The 14,478-nt window shown below is 32.1% G+C and overlaps 1 protein-coding gene across 3 annotated transcripts in view; it reads left to right on the top strand.

The window, feature by feature from the left end:
- LOC124354487 (ubiquitin carboxyl-terminal hydrolase 7) overlaps positions 1-14,478 on the top strand; it is a 191,287-nt gene that overhangs the window by 80,977 nt on the left and 95,832 nt on the right. For all 3 annotated transcript variants that reach the window (XM_046804985.1, XM_046804983.1, XM_046804984.1), the window contains exon 8: positions 12,600-12,680. In XM_046804985.1, the coding sequence (XP_046660941.1) occupies positions 12,600-12,680 (81 nt within the window). The remainder of the gene's footprint in view (positions 1-12,599; positions 12,681-14,478) is intronic.

Genomic DNA, 14,478 nt, shown 5'->3' with positions numbered 1-14,478 from the left:
TAATGTTAAGAATAACTTGCAGGACTATTACACGAGGAATGAATTTCATCTTACCATACTAGATTTAATGCACTGTTAGATTTACCATATGTTAGGTTAGCAAAAACTCAAGCATCACATAAAGTTATAAGCATCAAATTTTTTAATAGATTACCTTCTAGTGCCCGATCTGTGCCTATAAGTAGATTTAAAAGAGTGTTATATGCCTGGTTAACCTGTTGGATCCCGTAGCCGCACAGTTGCGACTGAGGCAAGTGTGCAGTCGTGGCCCGTTGCCGTACTGTTGCGGCCGCGCGCAGAGCGTTTTATTTTTGCGTTTTCTTCAACTCAATTCGCTAAATTAAATGACGTTCAATATACCGGGTTACTCGGGAGAACACTGGCTTTCTCGTGAGGTATATTTTGTTTCGCGCTACGATACTTGGCAGCCTGTTTTTACTCTAAACGTCGAGGCGTTTCAGCCGGTTGCTGTTGTTTGTACACAATAATTATGGCTTCGCGTAAGCATGAGTTGTTTGATCAAGATATTAATGAATTATTGGGCAGTGAGTTTAGTGAACTATCTGATAGTGACGACGAAAGTGATGTAGATATTTTCAGTCGTGTAAGAAGTGGTGATTTTATTTTTAGTGAACTAGTTCGTGATGCAGACTTTAACCACGATTTAGGTTATCTCGATGAACCAGTACCAGGACCATCAGGTGATACTGTTTATTCTAATAATCGTCCAAATAAGCCTACTTTGGATAGTGTTGACTTGGTAATAAACGAGGTAGTTCAAAATTATAATCCCAGAAATGACTTTACTGGTAATGAAGGAACTGAATGTAGGCCTAACCCCAAACGTAGAAAGCTACCTCCAATTACCTATCCCTGGGTGAATGATACCAACTTTATTCCGCACATATTTCCATTTGACAGCTCAAAATCTGGAATAAATGCTGATTCTGGAATAAGTATTATTAATTAAATTCTAATATTATTTATTTAGTTTGTTTATCCTAGTCTTATTGATTTATAAAAAAATAAACTTACACTTGGAATCAAAATATATATATATATATATATATATATATATATATATATAATATTTAAATATGTATATTTGAATTTAGAAATATCAATAATATGAAATAAATAAACATAAAAATAAAACTTATGAGTATATGATTATGCAGATGCAAAAAATAACTATAATGCAAAGTAGTAACCAAGTGCCAGAAAAAACCCGGGCCAGCAGATGCCCCTGTGCTGCCATAACCCGGGACTCAACAGGTTAAAAGAAAACCCATTTTATCATGTACAAGAATTTTTTAATATGCCTGACATTGATGTTATTTTTTAAGTCTATATGTTATGTGTCTTTTAAAGTTTTATTGCTACATGTTGTGTTTTTAAAGTAGTCTAGTCATTGTATTTTATACGAAAAGGTTTTAATCATAACTTAGGCTGTGACGATGTCTATTGCACTGTTTCTTGTGTTAAATGACAAATAAATTTTCTGATTTCTGATGAGAGAATCGAATAGTAATCGAATACAGCCCGGGTATTCACATATTCGAATACCTCAAAATGTATGTGAATACTTTTAAAATGTATACAATTTCTCTTGAAGATTCAAATTCAAATCTATGGTATTCATTCGTTTGGGTTAATAGTATTCAAATAAAATATTCAAAAGCTGTATTCCTATTCATCTACAAGTGTGCATTGGAGGGTTTTGGATTAGTATATATATATATTATATATATATATATATATATATATATATAGGTATAAAAGAAAACAAAACATGTTTCTTCAACTTGAAAAGCTTAATATTTCGTTACTTTTATGGACTATGAAAAGAATAATTAAGAGGAAATTCATAATTTGGAATTAGCAACTAAAAATATTTAAATTTGACATAATGTATAATTTTACAAATAGTCATTTAACAAATACATTTGTAAACAATAGAGACAAAAATGAAAGTTTATTTCATGTTGTTGTGTAAAAACAAAATATGATTGAGGAAATTTATCATTAAGTGCCCATAAAAATAATTTTTAAACATATTTTAAACTTACTATTCACATCAACTTCTAAATTATATAAACAAACCCAATCAGTTTGGTTTAAAAGGCTAATAAAATGAAAGATATTTAGAGTTATTTACAGGTGTAATAAAAATAGTATATCTTGACATACAATGTTCAAGGGATTGAAGTAATGATCTAATACTGCGGTGTTGATCAGTCCAATGATACGGATTGATCAGTCAGCGTGAGGGAATTGACTATGTAGGGAGCATTACAGCATACACAATCCAGTTCTTGAGCAACTGCTGTAGTCTTGTTGTTTACCTCATATTCAAGGTCCTCTCCAATAAACATCAAAGTTCCACTATGTATATTAACAGTTCTGCAGAACAACAACAGTAACCCCTGGCAGTGCAAGTTTGCTGACTTTGTGTTCTTTCAGACAGTGTTCACTTATACAAATTACTTCACGATGAAAGTTTTTTGTTAATATATTGATAGAGTCAATATTATTAGTGATATACTTTACATTCAGTTACTTTACTTTCAAAGTAGAGTTAGGTTTAATTTCTTTTTAACACCATGCCAATCAGGCTCACTACTTAAATTGTTATTGTTCATGAGAATTACACCACTATTCATTATTAGGACGTGGAGTTGGATTTTTGAACCTGTGAGTTTAATGGAAGTTTGACGGTTTCACAGTTTCTTTTCACTGTTAGCAAATACAAAATTTATCCAAGTTAACAAAGAAATACTCTTTCTAAAAATATGTTAAAGTTTGTCACTTTTCAGCACATTTCTAATGATTAAAAATAGTTCAAATTTAGGATATTTCAAACTTGTAAAACCTAAAGCAAGGTATGATTTTTCAAAACACTTATAAATAGGCATCTTAAAAATGAAAATTTGTTTACTTAAAGTTAAGCTTAATCTTATACTAATGTTTGCAACTTTTTGTTGTATTCAGCATGCCGTTGTCTCCTACCTTTGCCTTTAAGTATTAAAAAGTACCTACTACTTATTTTTAAAACAATTTTCATGTAATAAGAGGTACCATGTACTAAAAGTGCGAAATTCCTATCAAATTTAAACGTTGGTTGCCATTTATGTATTAGTGACCTGTGATGGATTTTGATAACATACCAAATAGCAGTGTCAGTTATGTTTTAACCTGTTTTTAATTAATCTAAATCTTCATGCATTCAGTTACTTTCAATTGGTTAGGACAAGCTTATCTTCAATAAGTAATGAATCTTTTTGAACAAGTTTGGAAAAATGATAAGAGATAATAATTATGTCTTATCACATTTTATTTCTTTTAGTCAGGCAGTCAGTTGTGTGCCATATCCATAAAGACATATTGTTGTCTGTCAAAAATGCCATTCACCAATGAGGAAGCTTTCTGAATGGTGTTAGGTGAATGTTTACAGAATTTCACATCTACTGCTGCTTTGTACGCTTAATGTTACCCGGTCCTTGTACATCGTTCGCAAAAGGTTTTCCAAAGACTTGCTAATTAGTCGTGTCCGTGAAACTGGAAATGTACAAGCAGATCACAACAAAAGGAAACAGCTCACTAAGCCTGTAAGGGATGATAAGGCACCAAACGTTTTGGCTGCGGTTCAGCTCAATCTACGTGACTCGTCTAGAAAAGTAGCTACTGATGCAGGAATTAGCCAATGATCAGTACTCAGGATCCTTAAGGACAATAAAATCCACCTATACCGGATTTCACTACATCAAGAACTGCATGGATATGACTACCTTCGAAGAGTGAACTTTAGTTTGTGGGCCCGTGATAAAATGCATGATGATGAATATTTTTTGCAATGTTTTATTGTGCAATAAAGCAACCTTTCAGAGCAATGGAGAAGTGAACCATCACAACATGAGGTTCTGGGCTTTTGAGAATCTCCACTTGATGCAAGAGGTTGACAAACGTATGTACTGGACCCTTAATACTTAGTATGGTATTATTGGCAACTAAATTGTTGCCTGTTTTTTTTTTTTGTTTTTTTTTAAGGAATGTTTACAGAAATATAAACAATATAGTTCTCATTGATTACTTGCCCAATTTATTGTTGAACATTCCTGAACAAACTATCCAAGGAATGTGGTTTATGTGTGATGGGATACCAGTTCACTACTATGAAGCGGTGCGACAAATTCTGGATGAGGAATGTCTCCAAAGTTGGATTAGGTGAGATGGACCAATCAACTACCCATCCAGATCCCCAAACTAAACGTACGTGAACTACTAGTTGTGGGGAAGATTAAATGATATGGTTTATACATCAAGGCTCACGACTCTACAGAACATGGTGCATTGAATCAGGGCTGCTTTTTAATCAATAAAAGGAGAAGAGGTCTTAAGGACTGTAGAAAACTTGAGTTCCAGGGCAACGGATTACAGTTCGAACATCCGTAAATAAGGTTAGTTGAATAACATAATTGTTAGTCCAAAATAGTTAGAACCTAGATAATTGTAGGAGTAATAATTACTTAAATTACAGCATCTAACAGAGAAAAAGTTTTGAAAAAATCAAATTAATTCAATAAGAACCTATGACAAATACAGGAGTTCAAAATGTCGTAATGCAACAAAGCATTTTGAAAAATTAGAATTTTGTACACTATCCAAGATAAAGCAAAGTTTAAATACGAAAATTTCAGTTTTTAATACAGCTATTGACAGGTGTAATAGGAGTCATACTTTGCTATTTGAAGTTTTACTAGTTTGAAATATTCTAAATTTGAACTATGAAAATAATTGGAAATGTACTTAAATGTCACAACTGTAACATTTTTTTAGAAAGAGTACGTCTTTGGTAAGCTTAGATAAAAATTAGGATTTGCTAAAACTTTTAATGAAGTAACAGTAAAGAACAAACTGTAAAACGTACAACCTTGACATTTGGACCACCCTGTATCTGTATACAAAAGCAAAATAATTAAAGTCTTTTTTCAAAATTATCAGTCAACAGAGGCTTTTAAAATGAGGTACGGCTTGACCTATCTTTACGTTTGAAATTTTTTAACTTTACTAAGAGTGCTATTGGATTTTAAAAATATTTTCCCAAATTCTTTGGGGTTTTTGGAGTTGAAATATGGGGGTTTTCTGGTTGAAAATATAGTGTAATCTCCATTTATGTTTAGTTTTTAGTATAATTCTCTCTATTATTTTAGATATGTTAAAAATATGGGTTGTTTGGGTGTATTTCATGTCATTCTGAGATATTCTGAATTACTTTGTTTACATTATAATCAAGCATTTACATGTTTTCCATATATTTGTTTACCCTCCCACTATTTTTTTGCAATACTAATGATAATTTTCATGATTTTACAAGTTCTTTGACAAAAGTTTAAACTCCATTAAATTACTATTGTACTTAAAATTATTATTGTTGTCAACATTATATTATTTTATTCAAGTAAGTGCTTTGAATTCTTTGTTTATAAACATTACTTTAAATTAAAATTAAGAAGTAAGTAGTAAATGATAAAACATTATAAATTAAACATTTTATGATTTTTATGGATATATCTGTTCTTTAAATGTATGCATGTATTTTACTAAAGTTGAAAATAACCTAATGCGAGCAGTTTGAAAAAATAAACAATACCCTGTGATGAACGTGTTTGTATGCATAATATAATGTTTGAAACATAAATGTAATGCAATTCTCATTTATTATGTTAAATTCAAAGTTTGATATGGCAGAGTATGTGTAATATAATTGGGACAGTAATAATTAAATTGACTGAAAAATAATAAATAAAATCAAGCAGTAAAATTTATGATTAGGAAAATGATGAAGATGGTATAAGTAGTATATACATATGTGTTTTTATTTACAATATTAATACATACAGTTTAAGTTATAGAGAATTAAAACATCAAGCTTTTTAAATTATTGTATAAATATAACCATATTAGAAGAGTATTTACAAACTTAACATATAATAAAATTATTGAGAAATTGAGAATTTAATGGAGCAAACTGACAAAGAAAAGCATAATTTTAATTTTGTATGTAACAGAAGTGCAGTTTATGTTCATCACATTAGATATTGAATTGGCAAATTTTGAGTATTTATTTATATCTGGACAATTTTAGTAAATTACCATAAAATTAGTTAAAGTCTTTCCAGTACAAGTGGATAGTATACAATCACTCTCCTTGTAAGTACATACCTGCGAAAGTTTGTGTACTATCTGTGTGAAGAATTTTACCCAGTTCGATTTTCCTCTTCTTTTTCCAGTCAAGTATCCTGTTATACCCTCTCTTCCTTATCTTCTGTCCAGAATTATTAACTTACTTCACGGGTATGTACATCACTCCTTCTTTGAGTAATTTTAGAAATACTTAGTTAATTGATAGCAATCCATAGTAGCTGTAAAGTAATTATTTTTGGTTATTGGCACATCATTTCATATTCGTGTTGATAATATTTGTCAGAGGTCTAATTCGTGGTCTATTACTGGTTAGATCGGATCTGGATTAAGAAATCCACCATATTTTTCTCTGCATCTGGTCTTAGTTCTGGATTTGAGCCTGAATGCAATTTTACTCAGGGTTTCAAAGCAGTATTTCTGACTGTAGCTATCCTTACTTTTACACTCCAATGGCCATATACGTGGTTTGTCCAAAAATTAACAAATCTCCTTTTACTAGCCGATTATTATGTGACCAATTGTCTCAGATCAGTTATGGGGGTGGAGTGGGGACTTATACAAGACTGCCACCAGACATTTTTGGTGCTCTGACCAGTCTGTAAGTCATGCTCATATTTATATGTTATTACATGTGCTAGAGTTACATTTGGCTAAGAATTTGTAGAAACTTGTTCATTCTGTTTTAAAGATAATCCCTATTATACACACAAAATGTTTGACATTTAATGTATGGATGATACTTGTCCTGCAATAGCAACAGCCAGAAATGCAGAAATACTGTTCATTTCCAAACAGAAATTAATGTTCCTTTCTAAAAAGAAATTAATGTTCCTTTCCAAAAATAATTAAAAAATGGCAGATTTTGAGATATCAAGATCTTTCTCACAGCTGTCATATAGTTGATTGATGGTTTTCATTGATTGCTACACAAACATGTTTAATTCTGTCTGTTAAGACTTGTCAGGTTGCGGGTCTCACTCTCTACTCTAATGCGGCCATATTGAAATTGCCTAAATTACTGATATTAAAGTGTCATGTATAAACTCATCAACAGCTTTTGTATCATAGAGATTATCTCTGAAGTAGAATGGCTATGTTTCTGGTAAAAGTTCATGTTAACACTTCCACTGCCGCCTCCTAATTTTGACAACTTTCTTACACTGCCACCTGTTTTAATGATTTTTTAATAAATATAATGTTTTAACTAATTATGAGAAAACTTTGGAACTTACATTTTTTACAGCTGAGTTCTTCCTCTTTCTACACAAATGCTCATGCATAAAGATTTTCAAACAGAAAGTCTTGTTTTAAAACGTAAAAACATATTGTTGTTTATAAAAAATAAAAAAGTTGACCACAAAACATGACACCTACCATGTACTTTTTTTTGATGACACTAAAATAATGAGTTTATAACATAAATATATTTCTCATTAATATTTGCTGTACTCAGTATTTTAATTACTGTCACTATAGCTACAAATATTTACAATTGTAATCCACTTATGTATAATTTTTTTGTGGGGGCCTAACCCACTTGTTCCAGGACCATCATCAAACTCTTCATCAGAAGCTGAAAATAAACAAAAAAACTGGAAAATTCTGTAATAAATAAATTATTTATAAAACATAAGAACAAAAGTTTTTATTACTATTGTACTGATTTTTGTTTTTTTAGTAAAAAACAATGTCAACAATTCCATTGGTAGTAAAATCAGGATCATTATCTATGTCATCTTGGAATAAATCATCACTTTCACTGTTACTTCAAAATATGAGTAACTCTTCTAGCACTTAATTATCTTCAATACTGTCAAGATTCATTGTATTTACTCACTAAACAATCACTGTAGACTAAAGTAATAGTAAACAAAACAATAACAAGTTAAAAAACAAACCACTTTTTTCGATATTCCAAATGACTGCCAACAACATTTCATAGATCATAATCCATTGATTAAGAAATAAAACCATGAAATAGCGAATGACTATCTTTCCGCAGTCTAAATACATTTAAATGCATTTTTATTTCTGTACAAGTCAGCGCCTTCAAAAAACGTGGGCAGTATAGAATTACATGCACGATGTCAAATGACATTGTCGGCATTGAAGTGTTAACTCTTTGTTCAAGACCCAAATAAACAAAAAAAACTAATCATAGTGAAATGCAATATAAGCCCATGCAATAATATATGAAGCAGGGCACTGTGACCCATTGACTAGGCGGAACATTGCGATCTCCTGGCAACAGTCTCACAAAGATCTCCCTTCCACCCACATAACTGATGTAAGATTCAGTCATGTAATAATTGACCAACAAAGGAAGTTGGGTACTTTAAGGGGGGCAAACCTTGTGTGTCTCTGTTAGGACTTAACCGTACCTATAATCATCTTCCATATTATGTCCTCTGCTTCTTCATATTCCTATTTGTCTTTTTGTTTCCTATGTGTCACTATTTTGATTCACTGAGGCTCATCTTATACCATTTGAGTTCTCCTACTAATCTTTTTTGCTCTGACTCGTAGGTCTATTCCGTTAGGTTTTGTTTCTTTTTTCTCTCTGTACTAAATATCCTTCTCACCTTATTTAAATTGACAGTATTAAGTCATTCATTGTCTCTGAATATCTAAAGATATAAATAATAAATTGGAATATTTAATGGGGAAATACCATGTATTTGAAAACATCCTACTACATTTGTCTATTTACTAAAGGAAGTTAGATACTTGTTTGAGTCTAATGGACATAGTTCTTAATCTGCTTAAAATCTGTACGGGCTTAATTTTTTTTACCCTTTGACTAGTCGTTTGCTAGATTATAGAGGAAAAAGATTTTTGATATACTAGTATTTTTCAATAATCCAATATGAGGAGTTATACTAAAAACTAACCATTTTTAGACATATTTCTAGTTTCTCTTAACCCTTTGAGGTCTCAATAAAAATTGCTTCGACTGTCCTCAGGTCGTATTTAATTTCTGTTAGTTTACAGTTCTTTGACAATACACAAATGCAAGTTTTAAATCCCTTTTTCTGCAACTTTTTTATTTTTTTTCTCTTTATATATCAATGTAAATAACCTAAAAAGAATGTTTACATTATTTTATAGTATTTTTTTATAACTTTAAGTAACATTTAAAAAATATAAAAAAGAAGTATAAAAATATAAAAACATCATTTTTATTTTTTTATACATATGTAATAAACCAAAATTACATGAATACAGGTGAAAAGGCACTAGGATCTCATCAGATACATGTTATTCATTATATAATATTATATATAATACATTATATATATTATAATTTTGCCTTAGTCCAGCCCTAGGCCTACTTTGGGTAACATGTCTAGCTCTTCCTCTTAGTCTAGTAGTTTGTAGCCTAGGCCTAACTCTATTATTTGCATCTCCTTGTCCTACTTCTATCACATTATCCACGAATTGATCAAATTCTTCCCCATCATTACCTAAAGTTTCCAATCTAAACACATCACTTTCGTCGTCTAGGTTACCGGCGACTAGGTTACCGTCATTTACCACAATGTTTTCAGAAGAATTTTCACTATGATTCAACTAACAATCACTATCACGGTCTTCTTTAATAATCTGTTTTTCATTTTGGATACTAATTTCACTGAAAATACTATCACAATCATCTAATTCATCTAATATTTCGTCATCGTCAGTAAAACTTGTACTTGGACCAGCCATATTTGTAAACACGGCGCAAGTGCAGACGTCAGTTGTATTGGTCTTCTATTTTCACTTCCAATGCCTCCTATATCGTGAATAAAGATCGACGTAGCATTCACGTAACCAAAATAGAAGTCCAAAGTACCGAATAACTCAAATACCAAACAGCAATAGGTTAGAAATGGACAAAACAAGCAGTGACATTATCCGGTCGACCTATTGTCGACATGCGAGCGTTCAGCGAATCTGCCACGGTCGACCTATAGTCGACGACCGACCGCAAAGGGTTAAACATCCCTCTGAAATGTACAGTGAAACCAAAACTTCATTACATTAAATATTATGATTAGAAAATCTAACCTTAAACATAATATCCGTAATAATTTGCTAGATGTCACACAGTCTATTTAATTTTGATGAAGATTTTAATTTAGGATATGATCTATATACCTTTTCAATCAGTTTTTCCATTTTTGCATGTTACAATTTTAGGATCTTACAAAAAAAATCTGGCTAATGTAACAATTTACAATTTGTGAAATAAAAATTTCCCTAACTCAAAGGAAGATTTATAGGAAGTGTGGTGTGAGTCAGTTTGTGAACAAAATTATTGAGTTTAAAATGACTTCATGTTTGCTTTTGTAAGAAAAATTGTTGGCAAGTTCTACTATTAATTTATTTTTTGAAAAAGTGGAAGATGAGACTATTCTCAGGATTGTTCCTTGTTAAGACAAAGTCAACATTTATTTAATCAAGAATAGTTTTAACTTTCAGGAAGATTTGTCAGGAACAGGAAGCAAATTCATGATTCAAAGTCCGTTGCCTCTTATTGGAAATGGTTTGACCCCAGCCAGTGAATAAACATCTGCTGACTGGTCTCTTAACACAAAACATCTAAACTGGGCAAGAAACACTGAACTATGGAAAATTGGAGAAAAGTTTTATTTTCAAATAAAAGTTGTTTTCTTATGCAGGGAGTGAGAGTGCAACACATGCACAGAAGTGTTGGCAAGGTCTCTCCTAAGTGTTGCTTAATTGATGAAATACTCTCAAAAAAAAATTTCACGGAAATGTCAAATGTTTCAGTAATGGTCATGAAAAGTCACCAAATTTAAAGAAAAGGTAATGAAACATCGAATAACTGTATTAAACATAAACAGTTATGTTATGAGTGTTAAAGCATCAAGCTCAGATCATATATCCCAGATCAGTATTTTTTTGGCTGTAGAACCAATTTATTTGCCAGTGATAAGTGAAAGTTTGCTCAATCTATATAGCTGCAGTGTCACTAGTGTAACTGTTACTTATTATTACGTGTCGATTGGAACAAGCGCAACTGCAGTATTGCAGGTTCATATAATGGTTTCAGCGGAAACGATATATTTCACCATAGTTTATTGTGCTATAGTTATGGGTCTGTAACAAGTGAATTGCAGGATACTAATATCAATATTCTGTAAAAGTTTCAGCCATTTGTCAATACGAATTTTATTCCTTTGAGATAGAAACTGGTTTAATCCTTGATTATTTGTATAATCTAGAGTATAACAGTCTGGTTTACATAACTGTTATGTTATTAATGCACCAGTTTAACTGCGATAACATAGATATAGATATGATTGAAAATTTGTGTGCAAAGCTTGTTGTAGAGGTCAACTGCTTTTGCTCAACGGAAGCTGTCAGAATAACATGGTTATTCAAACTCATATTGGTAACAGTAATGACTCAAGCTGTTGATTAGGCTGCTTGTAGTTGTGACCACTTTCACACAACAACCAACATTTCAATAGGAACTGATTGAACTGTAATCGTTTTGTCATTTTGATGTTCATATTATTTAAAGATTTTAATGCATAAACATAAATACTACTGTACAAATGTAAAGATTTTGAATTTAATTGTAGTTTGGCAAGAACTGGAATTGATTAATAATAGAGAAGCTTAATTAAAGTGTTACAAACACGTGTTTATTACAAATTGGAAACTTTATTATGTCTAAAAACAACAATTGTTTTGGTATAAAAGACTAAAACAATACACATACAGAAAGATCATAAATATTCATTAATATTATTTTTGGAGCAACATTAACATTAGTAATTATAAGTATTCTAAATACTTGACTAGAGTACTGGATTTGGAAGAATATCATGGCATCTCAAAATCTGCAGTTTATGAGAATTTCTACATGAAGATTTGAAAATAAACATTTTGTATAGTTTTCTGACAGTTACAGTTCTGTCAAAACGTAGGTGACTCTCCACTCTAATGTGCCCATCTTGAATAGCCTAAACCATCATTTTATTTGAGTATTACTCATAAACTCGACTCTCTGAAGCAGAAAGCCAAATTTGTATAAACTCTTTGCTCAATACTTCAGTCATAGTGAAAAGCGATGCAAGCACATGTAATAACATATAAATTTAGAGTGCCGAGTTTCACTAACTACGGAGCAGAGCGAATTTCGGGTGGCAGTCTTGGGATGCTTTACCCTTATATCCGGTTTGAGACGATAATTTATTCACTGTACTGTCATAAGACGAGATGTTGGAAAGGGTTTTTATATTCTTAATGCTGATTTTTTTGCCCATTCATTTTTTGTCAGTATAATTTATTTAGTCTATGTTTTATTTATTGTCTGTGTCTGTACAAAATAAATTTTACTTCATGTTATTCTGAACACTATTTATTTTTTCTGTTTCTAGTTGCTGGACAAACTGGAGAGTAAAATGAAGGGGACTTGTGTGGAAGGCACAGTACCGAAGCTGTTTGAAGGAAAAATGGTGGTAAGTGTCCTATGTTTTTTATTTGTATTTCTTTACGTTGGAAATTGAAAAGAAACTGTGGAAAAATGTTGTTAGTCGGGTTTAAACCAGAATTGTTAGAATTACAGATAAGTAGTGTCAACTTGGGATGTGTCTGTAAAACAAGTTTTGGATGTATAAACCTTTTAATATCGATGGTTGTGTTAAAATCAGTTACTGAATGAAAACATTCTAATAACTGGATGGTTAAACGTTTCTGTACCATCATCATATATTTTCATGTACTATGTTGACATTAATAATTTGGGTTTCTATCCATTTTGATAACACCTCAAACTCCAAGCTAAAATATGGTTAGCTGGAATATGTTTCAGGTACCAAAAGTTAAATTGGAGGAATTAACCCTTTTGATGCTAAAACCTGTATGTATGGAAGTAAAAAATATCTATGTAAAATATTGGTGCCTGATTAGACGGTTGTCCGCAGTATCTTCATAAAATCTCAGATTACAAATATACGTTTGCTATACAATGTAACAAAAGACTATACCAAAAAGAACCCAATGAATTTATTCTTCTAATTAAGTTGTAAACTAAACTTTAGGAAGTTTTTTTATTAATGATAAAGAACATTATAATCTGTAGTGTCTATAGATTTTTATTCTCTAGCGGGGGAGAGATCTGGTTGGGAGGTTGCTAAATCTAGACAATGGTCGAAAAGAATATTTACATCTGAAAAGATTAGATTGGCTATAAGATCTAAGCCATTTAAATCTGGGGCAGATCGAGTTTTTTTGGGGCCCTTCCCCCAAGTAGGGCTGGATATTTTAATAGACACACTCACTATTCTGTTTAGAAGCAGTTATGCCCTAGAATTAATTCCAAAGAATTGGAGGACGGCACTTGTGTTGTTTCTGCGGAAAAAGAACAGAGATCCGTCTCAACCTAACTCGTACAGACCTATAAGCCTTACCTCCTTCATAGTAAAAACTATGGAAGAATAATTAATAGGCATATAAGGGACGAAACCTTACAGGTACACCCACTAAGTCTATATCACCAACAAGCATACGTGTAAGGTAAGTCAACTACCACTGCTCTCCACAGCTTCGTGGAAGCAGTGGAGGACACCTTCAAGGAAAAGGAAGCTCTTGGTCATCATCTTAATGGATATTGAAGGAGCTTTCGACCGAGAAGCATATCAATCCATGGAGGCAGCTCTGGAACGGTTTAGAGTTCCCCCAGATGCTGTCAAGTGGACAGTAGTCCTCCTTAAAAATAGACAAGTCACAAGACAAGATTGGGGATGTATCGGCTACTATCACGGTCTGGAAAGGCTGCCCCCAGGGAGGAGGGGTTCTGTCTTCCCTACTGTGGGTGATGGTGGTACAATGATATGCTGATGACCTGGTACTTATGGTCAAAGGGAAAAATAAAGGCATGCTTGAACGCCTCAAGAAGCCATAAATTTTATAAGCAACTGGTGTCATGGGGGAGGTCTATGGATTAACCCATCAAAACAATTATGATAACCTTTACCAAGAGAAGAAAGTTCCTGCTTGTACAACCTGTTTTGGAAATTATCAGGATAAAAAATATTGTCTCAGTCAAGTGTCTAAGCATAGTCATGGATGAGAGGCTGACCTGGAACCCACATATTGAGAACACAATGTCTGAAATGACAAACGCCCTTGGGGCCTGTAGAAGACTGGACTGAAATGGAGACTGAAACCCAAAATAATTTATTGGATCCATGAAGCCATAATAAAACAAAAGGTCACATATGATGGTGGCCGAAAGTAGAACATTAAACAACTGCC

This window comes from Homalodisca vitripennis, chromosome 2 (assembly GCF_021130785.1).
Source record: "Homalodisca vitripennis isolate AUS2020 chromosome 2, UT_GWSS_2.1, whole genome shotgun sequence".
NCBI classification, from domain to species: Eukaryota; Metazoa; Arthropoda; class Insecta; order Hemiptera; family Cicadellidae; genus Homalodisca; species Homalodisca vitripennis.
This window is presented reverse-complemented; position numbering and strand designations above follow the sequence as displayed.